General features: G+C 44.5%; 1 protein-coding gene and 1 long non-coding RNA gene across 6 annotated transcripts; one reads left to right on the top strand and one right to left on the bottom strand.

The window, feature by feature from the left end:
* The first annotated feature begins 363 nt into the window (after nucleotides 1-363).
* C7H3orf33 (chromosome 7 C3orf33 homolog) lies at nucleotides 364-13,545 on the top strand. 5 transcript variants are annotated; one of them, XM_014602907.3, is made up of 5 exons: nucleotides 364-457; nucleotides 1,551-1,610; nucleotides 8,810-8,963; nucleotides 10,754-10,914; nucleotides 11,508-13,545. In XM_014602907.3, the coding sequence occupies exons 1-5, from the start codon at nucleotides 380-382 to the stop codon at nucleotides 11,772-11,774; spliced, it is 720 nt and encodes a 239-aa protein (XP_014458393.1). In that variant the 5' UTR covers nucleotides 364-379; the 3' UTR covers nucleotides 11,775-13,545. The 5 variants fall into 5 exon arrangements, with proteins under 5 accessions (XP_014458393.1, XP_019347396.1, XP_019347395.1 ...); XM_019491851.2 differs by having other exon boundaries at nucleotides 11,513-11,601; XM_014602909.3 differs by lacking the exon at nucleotides 364-457 and adding an exon at nucleotides 469-576.
* Nucleotides 13,546-15,060: 1,515 nt separating this feature from the next.
* Nucleotides 15,061-22,548, bottom strand: LOC109284181 (uncharacterized). The gene is made up of 3 exons (XR_002091538.2): nucleotides 22,158-22,548; nucleotides 21,204-21,260; nucleotides 15,061-17,733 (listed from the first exon to the last, which is right to left on the bottom strand). It is a non-coding gene; the product is annotated as an uncharacterized LOC109284181 (long non-coding RNA).

Here is a 22,548-nt window from a genome sequence, read left to right as displayed (position 1 = left end):
CCCCGTCAAACGGACAGACAGGAGCCTGGCACTACCGTTTTCTGCCTCCCGCTTCCCCTCCCTCCACGTTCCCTGCCCGCCCTGCTGTCCTCAGCTGTTGGCGGGGGGTCCCCACCCCCGCTGTGCTGCCGAGCTGCAGGGCAGGATCTCTGCTATTACCCCGACTCATGAATGGATCTAATGAAAGATAGCGCTGCTACCCAAAGCGCCCCGCCCGCCAGCCCGCGGCATTACACAGCAGGGCTGCAACCCCTGCAGATCAGGACGCGGCGCGCGCCCCGGCTCGGACCCGCCTCCCCGCGCAGCCGCCTCCAGGGGCCTGGGGCGGCCGCGCGGCTCCGCAGCTTCCGGGGCGGGGCGGGGCGGGGCGGGGCGAGCCATGGCGGAGGCGCGGCGGGAGCCCGGCTACCTGGCGCGCGTCTCGGAGTGGGCGGACGCTCACCTGACCTTCGTGCGGGTGAGGGAGGCGCGGCCCCGGCCCGGCCCGGCCCGGCGGGCAGCACGCTCGGCCGCCGGGGCCTGCAGGGAGAGCGGGGCTGTCTCTTCTTGGAGCGACCCTGACACCAGCTGCCTGTGGTCAGGGTTGGCGGCAGTTTTGCCAGGAGCCTAGATACCAGCGCGGTGCAGGGTGGTTTGGCTAGGGATGCTGCTGCCTCCGCATGCCCCCGCCGACGCCGCCTGTCTCGGCTGTGCATGAAATGATCAGGGTGACTGGGACGAGTGTTGCTCTCGGATCTGCACTTAAAAGCAAACGCCACCAACTGTCAAACTTTGGGAGGGAATTGTGGTCGGGAGGTTGTTTTAAAATGACTGGGGGGAAAGAGGTGTCATTTCTGAAGGTGTAGTTTCAACCCCCCCCCCCCCCCCCCCCTTCCAAGAGAGGTTTGGAGAGTGCAAAAGCAACACTTTTGTGGTGTGAAGCTAGGTCAGGACGTGGCCTAGTAAAGCTGTAAAACAAAGCAAGTCATGTCTGAGCCATGAGAAATATTAGGTATCGGGCAATCAGTAAAAAAAAAAAAAAATGTCTCAGGTACCCGTTACTATTTGTGTCCTCAAGACTCTTTTGAGAGCATGATGTCAGGTGATAGTAGTAATACGAATAGATAATTTTGCCCATCTTTTCTAGGAGTTGAGAGAGGTAACTCATCCTAGAAAAGACAGGCAAAATGATCTATTCAGGCAGTCAGTAAAAAAAAAAAAAATTCTCATTGGGTCACTTGAGCTTGGTAAAGTCACTTTGCTCGACTCTTGATAGATTTGAAGGTTTTCAGTTGTTTTTTTCCCACCTACGGAACAGCTGCACTGTTTTCCTAAGTAATCCTGCTGTAAGTAACTTGCTTATTAACGTCTTGGTTACTTCCAGGATTGTGAAAAGGTATGTGGATGTGTTTGGTTTTGAGTGCAATCCTTTACTGTTATTTTAGCAAACCTGGGTTAACCAAAATGCAAATCGGAGGACTTGTCCAGTGTTGGAGGAGGTGATTTTAATAGTAATCACATTTAAAAGCATGAGATTTAAAAGTTAAGTATTTAAACAATGTTTTCTGCAGAACATCAGTACTGGAATGGCTGTAGCTGGAATCATTTTATTTGCAAGGAGTATTAAATTGGTGAGTCAATATTTTGATATCCATTCATCATTTTTTAGTCTGACATGTTGGGCTGAATTGTCTTTCCTGCTGTATCTTCTTTGTGCCTCTTGTGGTGGCACAAAGGAGGCTGACAAGGCTCAAACCCGGGGGGTGGGGAGTCCACTGGTGCACTCGCACCCCTCTTTGATTCCTGGCCCACCCAAAATTTAAAACCAACTGCCTGGCAGTAGCAGCAGCATTATTAGTTAGGCAGTGCTGAGGGAGTCAGTTGACCTCATGGCTCATTATAGTCTGCTTGATCCCTTTTAAACACTTCATTCCACAGGGGTTAACCATGCTCTATTCTTTTTAATGGTCTTGATGTTCCACCAGGCAAGTTAACATTTGTTCTGCAATTCTACTGTTTGTTAGCTGCTCCTGAAAATGAAGCTCTTATTTCACAGCCCTGCAGACTTGTTTTTTAACTCATTCCAATGAAGTTATATTTGCTTTTGCTTCCATCTTAAACTGAATAATACCGTTCTAGGCCCTTGCATATTACTAAAGTTTCTGGTTTATTTTTAAGTGGAGAAAAATGTGTTGTACGTATAATGTATATATGATGATGCACCTCACCATGTGAACCCCCCTTTTCAAAATTCTAGATTTGCCTGTGAGGCTGCCAGTTGGGTTAGTTGGTCGGTCATGTGGCGTTTTGGTATGCGATAATTCAGGTGACCATAGGTGACTTGTCCAGAACACTGATTTGTTCTTTTGGTTTTCCCCAAAGCAGTTCCTTTAGAGCTGGGATTCGAACTGCAGGGCTCCTCATGGGCCAGATCTGAACCCACCTAAGACAACAGGGCAAGTGATGATGGGGAACCACAGAAAGAGCTGTTGTTCACCCCCTGCCATGAAACGTGTCCCCAGTGGGGCCCAATGCCTTGGATTTTCAGTGATGCGTCCCCTACTCCCTTGCCTCACCCTTGAATTTCCAGCTTCTCCAGGAGCTTAGCAGTCCAGGTGATGTGGATCAGCAGGCCAGATGGGCTGGATGTTTGACTCTCCCCACATAAACTTTAGGGTCATTGCAGTTAGCACAATTGAGATAAGTTACCTATTCTGAATTGCTCCTTTAAACTAGACCAGTGATTTGGGAATTTGTAAGCTACAGTTGTTACCTACAGTTGTCTTTTTTTACCTCAAAAGAAAGCTGTACTAGTCAAAGAAGGGTTATTCCTTAGTATCTGACTTAATATATTTCAAATGTTCCTTTAAATGAGACAGTGTGTGAAAACATTACGTAAGGGCATGAGGGCCATTCAAAGATTGTAAAAAGCTGAATTATTCATTTAGTTTTGAAGAAATCTTGAAGTGATTGGTCAGATGAATTACAGACTTGCTACTGAGGGCCTGCAGGCTGTCTCTAAATCCTCTCTTCCATTGGTTTTCACCCACTACAACTACATTTCTACTTTAGAAAGGCACAAAAGAGTCATTTGTAACAGAAGAGCAATTCTAGGCTTTCCAATTTTTTTTAAAGATAGATACAGTAAAATACTTTAGTTCAGCTAGGTAGTGTGTTTGATAAGATAATTTCAAATGCATCTTGGATTTTTTTTCTTGAGAGCTAAACTTCCAAGGCCAAAAATCTTGAGTCATCTTTAATTTCAGATTATCTCTGGTCTCCTCCAACTCCCTTGTCTGTAAATCTGCTGTGTCTCCCACCAGAACCTTGTTAGAATTACTCCCTGACTTGACCCTTTCTGCTGAATTCCTTGTCCATGCTGTAATCCAGGAGTGTCAAATTTGTCCTGGGCCAGATCCAGGCTGCAGGGGCTCCTCCTGGGCCAGATCCATGTAGCTACATTTATGCAGCAATGTGGGTCTGGGGGAATGCAGCTGTGTGGAGCTGGGGGCATGCATTGGTAACGAGCCAGGGGCATGTGGCAGTGCAGAGTACTGACTGGATGGAGGCACAGAACTAGGAGCATGTGGCTGCATGAAACTACATTCAGGCAGTGGCATGTAGCTGGAGCCAGGGGTATACAGTGTCGTGGACATGGACATGACTGTGGGCAGCAGCCCACTGACTCCATGCCACCTCCTGATTACCGGGGAACTGAGCTTTTGGTTTCATGCAGAAAAGTGCTGATTTTCTGCCTTAAAGGAGAAAAGCATGGATTTTTTTCATTTAAAGGAGAAAACCATGAGAAACTGTGGGTTTCCCCTAGTAGGCTGGCAGCCTTCCAGCCTGCAAGGAGCTGCTTGGGGCTGTAGGGAGCAGGCAGTTGGGGAAGCAGGGGGCTTCACATGTGTGTGCAGGGGGGGGGACTTTTAGGGGTCAGTGGGGAGCTGTGTGGCTGGTGTCCATGCTCTCAGGGGTGGGCTTGCCAGGAGATGCTGCCTTGGGGCCGGGGCAAAGGCAGCTGAGATGGTCAGACCATCTGGCTTAGCATGAGAACCCTAGCCCAGGGCAGGGAGTGCTGTAGGCATTGTCCTCTCCTTCTAGCCTGTGCCAGGGCCAGACTTGCTTCATCGCCACCCACATGAACTGGAGCTGTCACAGCCACTGTACTCTGGCCCGGGCAAGATGGGACCAGGATCCCCTTGTCCTCCCCTTACTGCCTGAAGCATGGCCAGGACCAGAGCTGCTCTCAGCTTTATGTTACTGCTGTGGAGCGTGGTGCTGGTCTTTCCCATCGCAGCCCCAGCCCCATCGTAGCCCCAGCTAGTGGCTTGGGATAGCATGTGGTGCTCTAGCTGCTGCCTGTGCTTCCTCACCACAGTGTGCTGCATCCACTTCATACTGGAAGCCGTCCCTGCCATGTTCCCACAGACCACCATCCTATAGTCTGTGCAGGGTGGGGCAGGGGCAGCTGGGGACCACTTCTGGCAGGCTGGTGGGGGAGCAGGGGGCTGCAGGTCGGGAGTGAAGGGCACCAGCATTGCTTGGGGAGGTGGGGACTGTGGATCAGGATTGAGGGGCACTGGCAGGGCCAGGGGGCTGTGGGTTGGGAGTGTGGGGCAGCAGCAGGGCCAAGGGGTTGTGGGTCAGGAGCGAGACGCAACGGCATGGGCAGGGCTCTGGCATATCAGGGCTGCTCAGTGCCACAAAGTGGGGGGGGAAGGGGCGGTACACACACAGCTGCAGCTGGACCTGTGTCCTGGTGAGCAAAGGGAACGGGGAGCACTGATTTCCCGCCCCACCCCCCATGGTAAAAAAAAAAAAAAAAAAAAAAATTCAAGATCAAATGCTAAAATATATAGGTATTTAGAATTGATTTTATTATAATGATTGAGGCACTGGTAAGCTTCTAAATTGGTCTAAAATGATAAATATATCAATAAAACATTGTGTTAAACTGATACTTGTATATATATAGTGGTGTTTAATTATGGAAAAACATGGATTTTGGATTTTTTTTTTTAATCAAGAGAATTCGGGATTTTGAAACAGAGAAATCCAGGATCCCTGCTGTTTATGGCTCTGTGCAGCTGCACACCCCTAGGTCCACGCTGCTGCCTGGCATTAGGAGCCAAGCCATGAACTTCTAGTAGCCCACTGAACTAATGGCAGGCTGGGTAGAACAGTTCCATGAGCTGGATCCAGTCTACAGACTGTATAATTGACACCCCTGCTATAAACTCTTCCCACCTGTTCTCACTTGTTGCATTTTTGTCTTTCATGAGATATCTTTATTTTCTGAATATCTGACAATCCAAATGCTATGCTCAGGTAGGTTTACATCTGGAAACTGGACTATATTATGCCTGGCAGCTTCATTCAGATATCACATTTTTGATTGAGCCTCTTGTTCCTTCAAGTCTCTCTGTAGACTTGCTTGGCCCATTTCCTGTGTTTCTTATTATATCTTCCTAAAGCCTAGGGGCAGGCAAAATGTGGCCCATGGCCACATCTGGACTGCCAGGCGATTCTATCTGGCTCATGGGGCCCTTAAAAAATTTAGAAAATTAATTTTTATCTGCCCCGGCTACCTGTCAAAGATGACAAGGCAACAGCAGGACCCAGGGGCAGCAGCAGCAAGGCCCACCCAGCCCCACCCCACCGCCAGCCCCCATCCCCAGCTGGAAGCTTCTGCCAAGCAGAGGCTTCTGGCCTGGGACCCTGGGGCTGTTCCCTGCCTCTCTCCATCTGAGAGCAGAGAATCAGGTAAGAACGGGCGGGTAGGGGGAGGATCACAGGCGCAGCAGGAGCCACCCTAGCCCAGCCAGCAAGACCGCGGTTCCCAGCTGATTCCTGCTGTGCCATATGGTCCCTGCCCTGCAGCTGGGAACTGCATGGTGCCAGAGCGTCATGCGGGTGGCGGTGGGGCAGAGCAGTGGTGGCAGGCAGAGAAGTAAGAGAAGCGGCAGGGGAAGGGCAGCAGCGGCAAGTGTAGGGGGAAAGTGGCAACAGGAGGGAGCACAGGGCCTCAGGGGTCAAGGCCAGTGGCAGCAGGAGGCAGCTGGGAACTGTGTGCTGCCAGCAGGTGACCGGTGGCTCTGTGGCGTGCTGCTCGGTTCTTGGCTGCAACTCCAGGACCGCAGAATGCAGCAGGAGCCAGTCCAGCCTCCGCAGTTCCCAGCTGGCTCCTGTTGCCTCCTCTATTGCAGGGTCCACATGCCTGCAGCTCTTGTCCTGGAGCCAGCTGCCTTCCCTGCCCCCTGCCACACAGGTCCCCGGACTCTGCCAGGAGTAGGGGGGGCCCTGCCCCCTGTGGAGTGTAGCACAGGGCTTCCCCAGTGTGGGAGCTGCAGGCATGTGGCGTGGAGTTCCTGTGATAAAGGCAGCCGGGCAGGCTGGGCCTCTCGGCCCCTGCACACAGCACTGGCCAGAGCAGTGGGGTGCCAGTGCCTGCACCTGGCATGAGATCTTTGAGCCCCTCCTCCTGCTGCTGGCAGTGGGGGCTGTGCACCATGTGGGGGGGGTGTGGCATGTTCCTCACACCCCACTAACCTCACACACCCACACCCTGCCCCCACAACCCCCCACATATATACACACCCCAACATACCTTATGTCCCCCCACACCCCACCATACACAGACACAATATAAAAGAGTGAGAGTTTGAGTTATTATGCAATCCCTTCTATACACAGTACACAAACACAAATCATGACAAATTTTTTTTGTAATAAAATTAAAATATGTTTTAGTAGGTGTTTTACTTCTAGTATACGATTTGTTGTTTTTTTCTGGTTCTAAGATGGCAACCCCACACTCCCTAAAGGAGTGTTTATGTGGGGGTGAGGGGAGGGATGTCCGGTGGCAAAGGTCAGGGGCTAGGGTGTGGGACCTCCAGTCCTAATATGGTGACCAGAGGGCGGGGCAACTGTCAAGGGGTGGGATGGCCCATGTGGCCCTCAACAGTTCACTAAAACTTGTTAAGCAGCCCTTCAGCCAAAATAATTGCCTGCCCCGACTGTAGCCGTCTAGGGAGACAACAGTACAAGCTCCTGGTCTTTCATAGCCGTCTTGTCCCGCATTAAGTCTGTGTATGTTCCCATTGTTGTGGGTAGACAGCAAGATGGTCTTATCTTAAGGATGTCCCTGCCTACTATAGAGGTTGCATAATTCATGCATTACAATTCCAAGCATTGTTTTTTGTACAGCTTACAGTATGTGTGTAATTCACTGGCATTTTATAATTTTAAACAAATTACAGCTGTTTTATTTAGCGACTATAGTGCTTAATATGGTTAATTTTGCCTCCTGTATTTGAGCCTAAAGCTGCCTAATATTATTCAAGTTCTTGTGATTTAAGTTTTATTCCTAAATGCACTTTACCTTACCTAATAATAGACTTATTTGTAGTTATTGATGTAAGTCTGTAACTGCAGCCATTAAATCCTTCTTAACATAGATATTTGCATGTGAATGGTGTTAACAAGGTTTTCAAGGTTTTGAAAATGTTTGGCTGACTTTTGGACCTTGGAACAAATTAGGTTTGATTCTGAGCCATTTTCAACCCCAGTTTACAAAGGATTATTTACAAAACCTTCAAATTTACTGCTTGCAAGGTCCCATATTTTTCACTCCCTAGCAGAAAACCTTGCAGAAAGTAGGACTGAAGATTTAGTCAACGCACAGAATAAAATCAGAGGAAGGGGTGTTCAATTTCATTTTTAAGGCCTGGTATGTCAGTGACTTAAATGAGACAAGGATTTGTCCTTTAACAACTATGTGAGTAGATTCATCCAAATGTATCCTATAAAAGCCTTTTTATCATGAATCTCTAAAGATTAAATTCTTAACATTTCAGTTGTGCCAGTATGGCTGTATACAAGACTTTGTTTCTAGCAGTGGAAGATAACCAACATTAGATGCTGCATCTCCCCTCTTCTCCTTGTGCCTTCTCCAGACCAGAGTAACCCCAAATGACTCCAGTCTCTGGAAGGCATGGGGACATTTCCCTGCAGCTCAATTCCTCTTGGTCCCCAGGACTTCTACTGGGTTGGAGTTATTTTTTCTCCCAGAACTGCCATTTTTGATTCAGGAAAAACAGCATGAACATTTGTACACTTGTGACTTCCAATAGGAGAATGGTGATTTCCCCTTGTATGTGGCCTATATCTTGTATCTAGCCTTTCCTGTTTCAGCATTATACTCCTCTGATTAGTGCAGTATCTTCCCAATTGGCTTTTTTCTATCCACAGAATGCTGCCACTAAATAAGTCTGTCAATTTAATCACATAATTCCCCACTTTCTGAATCTCTCCATTTGACTTTTTTATTCAAGAAAACACTAGATTCAAGTTTCTTGTGACCACTTCAAACTCTGAGGAACTCTGCTTTTCCTACTTTCCTGCCTTCCTTGTTTTTCCTCCACTCTGTCACTATTTCTAAACTTGTCCACACTAGTCATACACTTAAACTGCCACCTCTGTGGCTCTTTCCTGGACTCCTTCTGCTCATCTCTGAGTCCCTTACTTTGTCAACATTTAGCCCCTGTTTAAAACAGTTTTGCCTTTCTGGCTTGTATATAAATAGTAGATAATGTCTGTTGTTGCCCTTCCCCTTACTTCTGTGTGTCCATCTGTCCTCGAAACAAAAACTGTTCTTAAGCTTTCGGAAAGGATAGCAGAAATAAAGTATAATGAAAAGTTTTTAAATATGATGTAGTAAATGGAGTTTGCAGTATTCATCTTGGAAAATATTGGATTTAATAAGATTTTTTTTTTTTAAGGTAACATGTATTTTTGATTACTTTATCTTGTTCTTCTATTTCAACAGACAACTAAATTTACAAGTGCTTTGGATATACCAGTAGAATTTATAGAAAAGAATGTGAAACTACGGGGAAGATTACGTCACATAACAGAGAAGGGATTAGAAGTTGAACATATTCCAATCAGCCTTCCTTTCATTTCCTCGTTACAGAGAAAATGTAAGTAAAAGAACAGGATTAATAATGACAAAATTACACGTCTGCCTATTTAATAGAATTTTCTTCATTAAGCTGTCAAAAATCTGTAAAATTTGAGCTGTTTGATCTGTTAAAAACTTCTTTGTGAATGACGTGTCCTTGGAAACAGCTGGGTATATACTACCTGGAAGCATTTTGTCCTCACAGTTACAGTTGGCCAATTGTCATGCTGAACTTAGGAACTGAGCATCTGAATGCTCTCTGTCCCTCACTTGGTGTGTTGCAGTGGCTACCTTACTTCTCCTCTTTGCTTTGGCGTCACTGCCAGGATAATGAGGTGGATTTATAAATCCACCTCTGTCGACATCTTAGGCATTTATGTGGACCTGTACAAGCTACCACCCTAAGCAGTGGATCTCCTTCCTTCTCAGCAATATATTAAGTAGCAGGGAAATACATATCTGTATAAAATCAAGGGCATGCATAAAGGACATGCATGGGTGTTTGTGGGGTAATGGCCTCAATTTTTTAAATGCATATCTTAGAAACAGTGATCATTTTTAAAAGAACAATGGAAATTGAATAAGGATTGAAAAAAGCATTGAGAAATTCATGTGTATATTATGAAGTTTGGCTCTGATTCTTGCCTCTGCTGAAAGTCCTTTAGGGTTAACTTCAGTGGTATGCAGGTGTTATAAAGATAGTATACCTTCTGGTTTAACATGAAACATTTAAACAATACAATTGGTATGGGAATGGTTGCTACTGAAAATCTTGATGTACTGCAAGTTTCAAAGCAGACATGGGCATTTAGGACTAGGATTTACAAAGTAGTCTTAAAAGCCTAAGTGAGTTAACACAGAAAATCTATTGATTATTAAATAAAGAAAATGAGAACGTCCACTATTTCCACAGATGGGATTAAAAATAGTTTATATGAGAGATCCTGAACCTATAAGCATGTACGTTAGCTAATTTCTAACTGAAGGGATTCAAAAACAACTTACTGTATGGATTGTTCTTGCATCCAGCTGAAGCACTTGCTAGAATCTACTACTGGAGAAAGGATAGTGGCCTAGATAGGCCACTAATCTGATTCCATGTGAGAAATCCTATATTCATAACTTCTCTGATTCCTGGGATGTTGCATAATGCCAGTGGATTGCAGATCAATGCATTTTGTTTTGAAGATTACAATTTATATCAAAGAGGCCTTTTTATTATTTATTGATGAATAAGAAAATCAGAAAGATCAAGCTGCACTGGTAACTTTTGCTTCTCTATGCTGGGGGATTTATTTTTACATACAATTTAAATGGTATTATCTTTGCTGCATAAATCTTGCTGTAACCAGTTCTGCAGTTAGTTTTAAAGATGTTATCAGAGGTCTGGATTTGGAGTGTTTTGATATTATGTTGGGATAAATGTCAAGAAAAATACTTTGGATTTTGATCTTGTCAGTCTTCTGCTTGTGTGATGCAATATACTGTAATGGAGTGAGACAGAGGTGAGAGGGGGCAAAATCAGATTTTTTAGAAAGTTATATTTTCTAAAGAAAATTCTGAGATTAAGTGTTACAATATAATATCTGAGAACCTTTCTTTTCTTGGTGTGGAGTACATCTGTGTGCTAGGATATGTTCTTAAAATTCCATAGCTTTTCTGACTAATGTGGAAACTCAATTTTAATTGGAGGAGGTGGACTAAGCTGATTTATAACAGCTGAGAAGCCGACGAAGTATAAGGAAGTGTCTTTTGTATATAAATGTATAAGACTAATGCTAAGGAAGAATTCATGTTATATTTATTCAGGGCAATCAAATGGCCTTTTGCTGGTCAGACTTGCAGGAGTGGAACTGATGCCAAGTGGTATGGTCTGGTTGCAAGAAGAGTTAAAACCATCACAAATGATGTGGTTTCAGCTTCTTGGACGGGATAATTTGGTGCTTGATTGCCTTGTTTCAATTAATAAGGTAAATGAAGTAGCAAGGAGGAATAGAGGAAGTTCTTAAATCGTGTATTTATACTTCTAAGGTTTTCTGTTGTTATGGTGTGAAATACGTGTCCTTGTCATAAGGTTACTGCATTAAAAAAATATACATGCTGGAATTTATGGTAGTAAGTATCTTTCCAGATATACATATGCAGCTAGAATTGAAAATATGTATTTCTGAACTGAATTGACAATACTAGTGTAGTTTTTAGTCACCTTTAATAATTATCTTTGCTGCTAAGGTTTGCAGGAGCCAGATCTGCAGTTTAGTGCCCTGCAGTGTCATAAAAGAGTTTTAATCAGTCAAAAGGACTGATTTATCAAATTGTCCCATTGATGCCTGTGATAGGTTTCTTGTAGAATTAATTCATTTAAAAATGAATTGAATTCCTTCTAACTTTTAATACTTTTTTCTGACAAGTTTAGAACTTGTAAAGGAGAGAGTTTTTTCCTAACTTGCAGTGTCTGGGCAATTCATACAAAGAATTACGTTAAAAATGTACTGGTATTGTCCTTTGTATAGATCCAAGTGAATATAAAAATGAAATGACACCTTTTACTTTATTTTTGTAGAGTAGATTTTTCAGCATATGCTTAAATGAAGAGGTTTTGAAGCAAGGGCTTGGCAAAACGACACGTATTGAAGGACTGCATCATGGCTCTCAACTCTATTGGAAGCTTCACAAAAGATTTCTTCGAGCAGAACTAACGGCAGTGAAGAAAAATAAAGGAATATGGAAAGAAAGAAGTAACCTTGAAAAAATCAGAGATCAAATAAGTAGTAATAAATTTGTACAGATGTTAAAACAATTTGCAGACTGGTTAAGAAGCCATATTTAAAATATTACATGGGAAGAACCAGTTGGGAAAATGCCAGTAGGATATTGATCTAAGTCCGTTTTGTAGGTATAAATGCAACACAAAAGCTTATGAGAGAAAACTTATTCTCTATTTTTTGAGGCTTCTTCCTCAATAAAAAAAACCAAAATAATTTCAGTAACTTCACCTGAAAAGACATTTCTATAAAGTTTTGTATAAGATTAAAGTTCAATGTAAAGATATTTGTTAAAGTGTTTTTTAGGTCAAGATTAAAAACAACAAACAAAACTTCCTTTAGACTGTTGGGTCAGATTTTCAAAGGTACTAGACTTCTGCACAGGTGCAATAGTCTTAGTGGAATTTGTAGAAGATTACAAATACAAGATATTACAGAAATATTAGTGCATACTATACTCCTTAATTACACAACAGTGAAATAGATTTGGAAAAAGAGTCTACCTGAAAAGTGAAATTTAGTTCTAAGTAACTCTTGACAATACTACTTTTTGCTTTTTTGCATTTGTGTTGCACACGAGCATTTGTCTGAGTCCCGCACAAGAGAACATATGCCCATTTTGTATTATTTGTGTATTTTTTTAAATATGTACATATTGAATAACTAGTTATACTATATTGTTAATAGAAATGTGATGACAGCTTTTCTTAAAAAGAAGTAAAAAAGCTTCTACCTCAAGACTTGTAAAAACTTAACTTGGAAGCAGAATTACGAGCAGAAGTTAGTGTATCAGTGGACTACTTGTTAAACTGTTTCTTTACTTGTAGCACAGCAGGTTAAACTGTTAGTTACAGCATTTACAGCTTGTAAATAAGGAAAGAGAACTAGCTATCTTTTCTTTCTGTTTCAGTTATGAAAGCACACACAATTTTAATTTAGCTGCTCAACTATCTCATCACTCAAATAAGATTTTGAAACTCAAGTTTAAAAGGTCAGAGTATAAAAATGCCTTAAATTGAAAATTCCTGATCTATATCTATAGACTTTAAAAAAAAATACAATATATTGAAAGTGTATGTTAAGTATATCACTGAAGGTATCATAACTGTATTTGTAAATATGTCGGAATGAAGTTTTGGGTATAGTGTTATGATTATTGTTTTACACTCAAGTTCATAGGTCTGTGTTCATCCATGATATTAAATAACATACAATAAGCTTCTTATTCTTCTCCATTCTTACATTTAACTACAATTTCTTTAAACTTGAGATTTGTTTTGTTAACATGTTGCTATTCCAAATAATAAATATTTAAATTAAAACATTAAACTCTTTCCTTCCTTACCTTTCCATGTGGTTTCTTGCTATTCAAATATTGGGAATGAGTAGTATAAATGCTAGTTAGCTAGCTAAGCTTTATTCCTCTTAAACTTGGCTGCTATCATGCCATCCTTTTCCCCTGGCTAGAAAGCAGTTACAGCTTTAAAGCTGCTGAAGAAGCATCCTGTGGTAGCTTCAATAATTAGCTAGCAATTTCTACAGAAGGCTTAAATATGGGGGGAAAGTAAGGTATAGCCAAAAAATCCCCACCATTTTTTCTTTCAATATTTAGCATATGTGAGATTTTTATGATCCTGATTATTAGTTTTCCTTTGTCTAGAACTGGCAAACTAGTGTTAGCATAGGATACATTCTGTTTCAGAGCAGGATAGGCTGGTAATTCCAGGATATATATAGAGAAAAAAAAGACCCAACTTTTTCTTTAAATCTTGTTATTTTAGCTGTTACTTGAAATGTGGCATGTTCATGTAAAATAAAAGATTGCAGTATACCTGATAGGTTGAATGGGACTTTAAATAGTATATTGTATGTATATTTGGCAAAGTTGTATGTATATTTGGCAAAATTCTGTTCTAAAAAACCCCCAATATAAATTGCTGTGCTTGAGCTTTAATATTTGTGACTTTTTCCCTGGGGCATATTACTTCAGCTTTCCTATTTTTGGAGATCGTGCTTGTGTTAGAATGAATTGTAAAGGAATTTGTATTGGTTGAACATTCAAACAGAGGTAGGAATATAAATATAGCCATAAATACTATGAAACCTGCTTTCTATGCCCAATTTTCTGACCAACAAGGTTAAAAGCATATGATAAATGGGAGTGTAGGAAGTTTAATCTTTTACAATTACTTCAGGTTTCCAATGATGTCATGAAATACTTTTAAAAAGAACCCCCCCTTCTTATTCTGTCCAAAACAATACTTGTGTCATGGTACTACCTGTCTCATACCCATGTAGAATTCCTACTAACAACGTCTTAATTGCACAGATTTTAGTTGTCTGAACCAAAACTATTGAAATTCTGGCTTGTACTGCCCTTTCATTTAACATTTTTATATGAACTGTTCCTTATTCCCAAGTCGCTGGTTCCTGTAATAAGGTGACAAGAAGCTTTGTGGCCTCAATTATAGACTTTTCATCATAGCAAGAGGTCAGAAAAAGAAGTAGGAAGACGGGGGCGGCAAGTGATTTTCTCCCCTCCCCCCCCCCTCCAATTGGTTATTTTTCATTATTTTCCATTTTTTAATAGCTCTTTTGCCCAGGAAAATTTCTGCCCGATAATCAGATTGTATGTATAATGCAATAATAAGAATAATGATAGTATTAGGTTACCTGTACCTCTCTAGCAGGAACATACCACACTTCACTGCTGAGCCCCATGTAAACTCATGGTCTCAGGAATAATTCTTTTTTACTCTATCACTTATGTATTTTTTTCTTCTTCCTTCACTTGCCATTTAAAACCAGCTTTTCTAGACTAAAGCATAATTATGCATATCTATATATGGCTTTTAATAGGCCTCCTCACTGCTGTGTTTTGAGTGCCTCACAAATGCCATCTGTGTGTTTCAGTGGGCTCATCTACAAGAAACGTACTGTGGAGTTGCCTAATTAGCTCCGCAATAAATGTCTTGGTGTCTACAGGTGCACGGCTATTAGGTGGGAGTAAACTAATAAACTTCGCGGCAGGGTAGTACTTGTAAATATAAGTACCAACCTGCTGCGGATTTGTTTAGTTTGCAGCACCACCTATGTAAATGCTGACTCAGCTGGCTGGGGCATGAGGGTGCTTCAGTGCAGGGTCTGCCTTCTGGGTAGTCCTGCACTTGAGCACCCTTATGCCCCAGCCAGCCCCTCTGCAATACGTTGAGCCAGATCTGAGCAGCCTCAGGCTGCCAGGCTATCTAACCTCTTGGACCCCCTGCCAGCTGGGGCTACTCTGGCCCAGCTCAATGTGCTGCAGTCTTGGGTACACATGGAAATGTGTTGCCCGAGAGCAATAGACTCCTATGCAATATGTGCTGGACTTTATTGCATTGTGTTAATATGCATCCAATCAGTATTACCTCTGTTTTACAAGTGAAATGCAGGGCAAGAGTGAGTGGCTTGGGCACTGGCTGATAGAAAGTTCGTGTCCTTACTGAGAACGGACTCTAAAGGTGAGATTTTGTTGCATTTCACAGGTACAGACCAAAGAAACTTAAGCCACATTTGACCCTTTCCTATTCTTGATTGCTCTAAAGGATGGAGCACTACCACAGCACAAGTTAGAAAGTTCCCCAGAGCTGCTTAAATTACAGCGTGTGCTGTCCTGTGAACCACAGCACTGTTCCTACTGCAGCCTGGGTATACCCAGGGGGGTGTGCCCTGTCCTCCAATGACAGTGGTGGTGGTCAGGCAGGGTGCTGAGGAAGGAGTCAGCTACTACAGCAGCTTCCTCCCCTCTCTATAGAGCTAGGCTGAAACCAAGTACTTAACTATGCACAATTTATACCAAGAATCAATACCAACGCTTAATATAAAACACAGAATATTTACAAAGCTTAACATATAATACTATATATAATATTCCACAATTCACATATAATACCAAATATGAACCAAATAACTTACAACCTATACAACACAATTAACACACAGGGATATTAACCTATGTAACCCAATTAAATTAACAATAATATTTCTTTAAACCTTCACAAATAACAATACCAATAGAACACACAAACCATATATAAACCCCCTTAAAGAATACCCCTAGCTATCTAGCCCTTAACGCGACAACCTCAAAATAGGGAGTGCGCTCAGCACTTCCCTGAGGGGTTTCCCTGAAGCCCATCCCCTTTAGGGCCCTGGGACGTGGACATGTCCCTCCCACAATGGAGGGTGGAGGCGGCAGACCCTCCTCACCTGTGTCAGCCTCCCCTGTGGGGCCCGCTTCCCCAGTAACTCATGCTTCCTCTCTGGAGAAGTCAAGGTTCATCCCATGGTGGCCAATCTCCCCAGCAATGCCTTCGGCTCTCCTCGATGGCCTGGCACCCTGCACTGGGCAGCCAGGGCTCGCTGTCATGGAAGCTGAACCCTTACATGCTCTGACTCCCTGGTGTCACACCAGGGGTTCTCCTCTTTCACCGGCCCTGCTCTGGGCACTGGGGCTCTTTTCGTTAAAGGCAGAGCTGCACTGCAGGGCTCTAGTCACTCAGCCTAGGGCCAGGGCTAATGTGAGCATCTGCAAGCTGCTTCCAAGGCAGTTCTCCATGTGCTGATCCACGCACTAGGTGAGGCCTGAGCAGCCATGTGCTGCTCCCAGGGCCAGCTCTCTGTGTGCTGATCTGCACACCAGCTGCCCAGCCACTTGCTGGGTTCACAGGCTCAAGCTGCCTCAAGTGACTCGTAGAGCGTGATCCCTGTGCGCTGATTCGCGCATCGCTGAAACTTAAGCAGGGTCCCAAAGATGGCCATCTCTGGAGCTCCTCTCTCCTCACTGTCCCAAGTCGTGTCTCCCCCATGTGCTGAGCACACTCCCCTTTTTTAACCTTTAGGGGCTCCACCCCCGAAGTTCTCCGGACCTGGCTGGCGCAGTTCTGATTCAGGTCCAGCTGCTCCTTTCCCCCTCCCTTTGGAAAAGGGCGGGGCATTGCTTCCCTTGTGCTGCCTCCGGATTGGTGGGCGGGCTCCACTAATCAAACAGCAGACCCTTGATCCTGGGACTCAACCCAAGCCCCCAAAAGGTAAGCCTGCTACACTAGCATGCTACCTACACCATGACTGATGAGATGGTTCTTTGGTGGGAGCCTTGGGGTCGCCTCTACTGCAGCATCTTGGTGGAGGAATCGTTCTCCTAGCCAGAACTGGGGGATTTAAATTTCACTTACACCTTGTCTTGTCTTTTGAGTTTAGTCCAGGGGCAAGCAATTATTTTGGGCAGAGGGCCACTTACTGAGTTTTGGAAAGCCATTGAGGGCTGCATGACAGGCAGCCCAGGGCAGATTAATATTAATTTTCTACATTTTTTAGGGGCCCTGCGGGCCGGATATAAGGGCCTGGCAGGCTGCATCTGGCCCTTGGGCCTCATTTTGCTCACCCCTGGTTTAGTCTCTTCTCTATACCTCTTCTTTTGTCTGTTGACTGAAATCAGAGATAGAGGTATGCTAGATATGCAGCAGTGGACCCTAATTCAGATCTGCAAGATTAATTCAATGTAAGAGATCAAAACTGTAACAAATAGCTGTTTTTATTTGTGCTTAACTGCATGGCTTATAAAGAGTAATGTAGCCCAAAAGATATCCAAGGCTGTATTTTAGGGGATTCTGGCGGCAGCAGAGTCCACAAAAGACAAATCCTGTAATTGTTTATGTTAATGATATTTTTCTTATCATTCAGGACTTATCTATAAAAAAAAAATCTCCATTCAGGGAAAAAAAATAGTCATGGCCTTTCATGCTGTGCAATCTTGAAAGGTTGCAGATCTTGTCTCTGTGGGAGGCCTATCTATTCAGAAGCTGATAATAGAGGAGAAACAAACAGCTCTGCAGAAGTAAGTTGTGGAGCTGACTGGGAGGTAGGGGGGAAGATAACACTTTTTGCATATGCCAGTATGTTGTATTGTAGCTATGAGAAGATCTCTTCCTTTTCCCACTGCCACAGTAGTGTTGCGCATGATGAGACTATTTCCAGATGAAGTACCTGCATGAACAGGGATGCGGTAAGGCATAAGACAAAACCATGTGAGCCCAGCAGGGCTATTAGGTTGGAGGGTCTCTGGAAGTCTGTATACTTATAAACAAACCAAGCCCTTAACAGGGAATGGAAGTTGGAGGGATGCCTCCAAATGACTGTTTAAAAAAAATCTTCAGGGCTACATGGCCCCTTTACTGCCATAGAGGGTATTAAAGCGCAAATGGCTGTCATAAACAACTCTCCCTGGCAACCATTCCCAGCTCTTTCAGGACTTTTCTAGCAACTTTGGGCCATAGACAGAAAGGACTTTAAAGGGGCTAATAATAAAGCTGCATTATTAGGGGGCCTCATTGCACATGTGTCAATGAATATCCTTGATTTAACCCTTGTGAATGTTATGCCATTTTCTATGCATACCCGATGCTGTAGTCTCAAACAGAAGAAGAAAGAGACAGAAAGAAAATTTCAACCTTACACAAGAGTGAAATGAAAAAAGCTGAAAAAGGAGTCTGATTTTCTCATGTTCTCTCTGGGTAGTAGAACCCACAGATTCCTTTAGACAGACTCTTCATACCCACTGGAGCGATCTCGATATAAAAATAAATTACTACACTAAAAATAGGGATTTGCTGAATTTTGACTGTCTTCATTGTGGGGCTCTTCGAGTCAGAGGGAAACTCAAAAGGTTGGTGAAATATCATAGATATTCCATGTCACAGGGGCATCATATTCATGTTAGTGACATGGCCGAATTCTATGTTCTGTTACCATTTGGGGACTAGTAGAGTGTGGCCATGTGCCTCTATGCCTTCTCCACTGTAAATGTCTCTTCCTGCATTGAAAACTTACATTAAAACAGAGATTCTGCACAATGGCTGTATATACGCGTGCTGGTTCATGTTCTAATCAGTGAACATGCCAGTGTAAGTGAAACACACCAGCATCGCCAGCACCGCCTCATCATCGTTTTTAACCCCGTGGGTTTAAAAATTACCACTGGAGCACTTGATCTAAATCTCAACAAATGAGGCTTAGAAAAAGCATCCTGTGGCCATTTTAAAAACTGTGGGGGCTTAATACATTTGACAGCAAGGAGTTTTAATTAGAGTGGCTCTCCAGGAGCGGCTTTAATTAAAAGCTGCCCCCTTCCCACCCCGCCACCTATCCTACAGCACGTGGTATAGGCAGCCAGTGTGACTATACCGCAACCCCCCCCACAACTTTGGTTCTGTTCTAGGATCATAGGCAAGATGTGTGTGTGGGGGAGTACAGGGGCATGTGCCCCCCTGCCCCCCCAGATTTCTGTGCTGACGGTGTGGTGTGGGGCTGCAGCCCAGCTTGATCCAGTGCCTGGCAGTGCCACAGAGTTGTGCCCTCCCACTGTCAACACTTGTGTGTCATCTATCTGCTGGTTTGTTTAACTGGTTGCAAAATACAGGCCAAATTATGGCTGTCCATGGGTAAATGTGTTTGGAGTGAGAGTGTACTTGGAATCTCTTTACCCCTCTGGCCAATACACACAGAACATGACTATTGTGTTGCTTGTATTGTTGCTAGTACTCAGGAATGAAATACCAGATGGGTGTATAGTAAATGCCAGCAGAGTGGTAGCCATCTTACTTGTGTGGTGGGTGCATAAGAGCAGAATGGGTGAGGGCTCCTGCCCGTGTGTGGGGTTCCAGCTGCAGCTCCTGGGCAGGCAGAGTGGGTGGCAGTCAGCCAGGAGCTAGAGCTCGAGCCGTGCATGCTGGGGCAGGAGTTTTGGTGAGTTGTAGGGGGGGGTGCTGACCCAGCCTGTGATAACTCTTGAAAACTCCCTATGTTGTCCACCCCTAACTTAGGAAGAGGCTGAAAAGCGAGGGAAAGCAGCATGATGACACCAGTTTTAGGCTGATATTCCTTCACTGACTTTAGTGGAAAATTGATCCTGGGATGTGAAAATCCAGAAGAAGAGATGTGAAAGAGAAGAATACAGCTACTCCTCGCCTAACGTCATAGTTACGTTCTAGAAAAATGCAACTTTAAGCAAAACTATGTTAAAGGAATCCAGTTGTGTCACAGTAGTTACCTACTAGCAGGTGGCGGCCAAGCAACGTTATAACTGAACATTGCGTGACTTTAAACGAGTATGTTCACTAATAGATCAGCAACGTTATAATGAAACAATGTTGACAGGGACGATGTTAAGTGAGGAGTACCTGTATAACATAATAAAAGAACACAAGAGAAATTAGGGGAAAGGAAAAAATAATTCAACTGAGAGAGAGAAAGATAGCATGAAAGAAAAAAGGTCGAAATGGTATGGCTTCATCACAGTAACAATTGCTTTTTCATATATTTCTCATATTACACTGTATTTTAGGGACAGCTCTAAAAATGACATGACTGATAGATTTAGATTTTTTTTCAAAATTACATTTGATCCTGTTGATGTCTCTGCTTCCCCTTTGTGACTCAGAAGGGAGACACCATATTTTATTAAATTGCATCAATACATTTAAAGCCAGCTCAGTTGACAAAGTTCAAGCAGCAGGTGTAGCTGATAGGAAAGTAATTACTGGCACTGCCTGCTGATGGACTGAAGAGCCATCCATCCAGAAGTACCAACCTTTATTTTCCATGCATTTGCCATCTGTTATTGTACTAGAAGCAAATAATAAATTATATATTGATATGTTTCTATTCATGTTCTTTGGGTTTTTAGGTGCCCCAAACTTCCCTAGTGTTTAACATACTACTGAGGTTAGGATAAAGTTTCTTTTAGTTGGCCCATGATGCTTTGCTGTGAAATTGCAATAGCCTCTGCTGAATTGACTGACACCAATGGGCTGTTTCTATGGTATCAGCCAATCAGCTGCTGGACAGAGATGAAAAGGTGAAACTTAAGATGCTGCTGCAAGAGGTCACATTACTCCCCCCTCAGCTCCCCTCCTCAGATCTGTCTCCCGGCCTGACAAATTGAACTGACAATAATGCTCTCACAGCCCATAAAGTCCAGAGAAGCATTAGCATGTCTTTCAGTTCGAGAGCAGGAAAGAAATTAAAACTTAATAACTTCGTCTTGGGATTTTAGTATGGTAGAAATCTACTGTTTGATGAATCCTCTGTTAGAAGAATGATATAATTATCCCATATAGTTGTAGGGGAATGTGCTGAGTGTTCAGCAGAGGGTTGATCATCTCTGTTTTATGGGATCCTAGAGAAAAAAAAAACGGTTACAAATTTTAAAGGCAAGAAAAAATTCTTCCTTTTTCAATGGATGGTGCAACTGAAATCTGCTTCTTCGTGTAATGGGAATTGCAATATTACTGTTGCATATTGTGACAATGTGACCCCAACTTTTGGGGATTTCTCTTATTGGAGGAAAATTTGAAATAGAAATTGAATGAAAAGCTGCTTCTACTCCCATAGACTTTGAACTAGCAAACAATAGGGGCAGGTTGAATAGAAGCAGAGGCAAGAATACACTGGAATACCTGGTGCTGGATCAGCAGTCTGTTCCAGAGGCCTTGGGTAAAGCAGGAAACCAGCTCCTGTCAGAAAAGAGGAACCAGCTTCATGCACTGTAAACATTCAAGGTGGACTCTCCAAAAGGTTTCCACAGAGCTTGCTTCCTTTTTTGCAGAGAAGGCAATTCAGACAGGCATGCAAGGGTCCCAGTGCAGCAAGAGCCCAGAAATTCAGCTGTATAAATGTGCCCCAAGGTGACAGGGAGCAGAACAGCAAGGGGACCTAAGTGCCCTTCATTAGACACCACAGAGAGGAAGTCTCCTGGCAGACAGGGATCATACAAGGGCCAATGGACACTGTCCAGTGTGCTCTGCTTGGAGCCCTCCATCCATCCTCCCTTGGTTTGAACCTTCATTCCTGTCCCTATTTTCTTCTTTAGTTGTCCCCCATAGTCACTTGAGCGGGCCCCCAGATTAAGGGGGGCTTGTAGCTTTACTTGGCAGGCAATGGCCCATGCTCCCAATGCACACCACAGTCCTGGCATGCAGGGAGAGCAGCAGGGCTCGGTCCTTTTGCCCCTTTCGCATAGTAGCATGCAAGGCTCGCAGTCTGGGCTCAGGCCACCTGATGGTAGGCGCTCTGGCAATGTCTTTGGCCCTGGAGCTGCCTGGTGTCTCGCGGACAGACTGGTGCAGGATTCACTGATCCCACTCAGCTCTGGTTTCCCTGGTTCTCTGTGCCTGAGTGGAGGGTGGGGTGCGGTGGGATGGCCGCCTCCTGGACCCAATGCTTCCCTCCCTGTTGGTGACATAAGCCTCCCATTGCCTGTCTCTGGAGGGTTGAGGAGCTCAGGCATCAGATCCCCAGCGCCTGCACGTCCCTTAACCGTCCTCAATGTTTCTAGAGTCTAGGCGCCCCTTGCAAGACTGGGGGGCTCCCTTGATGGGTTGAGGCTCCCCTCGGAAAATGCCAGCTCTTACTTTTCACTCCGTGTTTTCTGACTGCAGGAGGACAGTAGCGCCCTTCTGCCCTGGCAAAGACCCCAGGACCAGGGCAGGATGTCTGAACCCTGGGGCTTCCCGTTGGCAGCCTGCGGCTCCCGGCTGCGCGGCCCCGAGCGCGCACGGCCTGCCCCCCTGAAAGGCTCTCGAGGCGCGTCCCGGGGGAACAGCCCTGCCTTGCTCCCCGCCGAGGCGGAGCAAGGGGACTGCGGGCCCTGCTCCCCGGGGAGAGGCCGGGGCCCGGGCCAGGACCAAGGGAGGCAGCAGGGCGAGCGGGTGCCCGGGCGTGCGCACCCGGCAGTCCGCTCCGGCTCCGAGCCGCGTTTGCCGGCGGGCGCGGCTCAGGGAGGCGGGCGCGGGGGCGGGGGCT

The sequence above is a fragment of the Alligator mississippiensis genome, chromosome 7 (assembly GCF_030867095.1).
Source record: "Alligator mississippiensis isolate rAllMis1 chromosome 7, rAllMis1, whole genome shotgun sequence".
Classification (NCBI taxonomy): Eukaryota; Metazoa; Chordata; order Crocodylia; family Alligatoridae; genus Alligator; species Alligator mississippiensis.
Note: the sequence above shows the minus strand (reverse complement) of the source record. Positions and strands in the feature narration are given on the sequence as shown.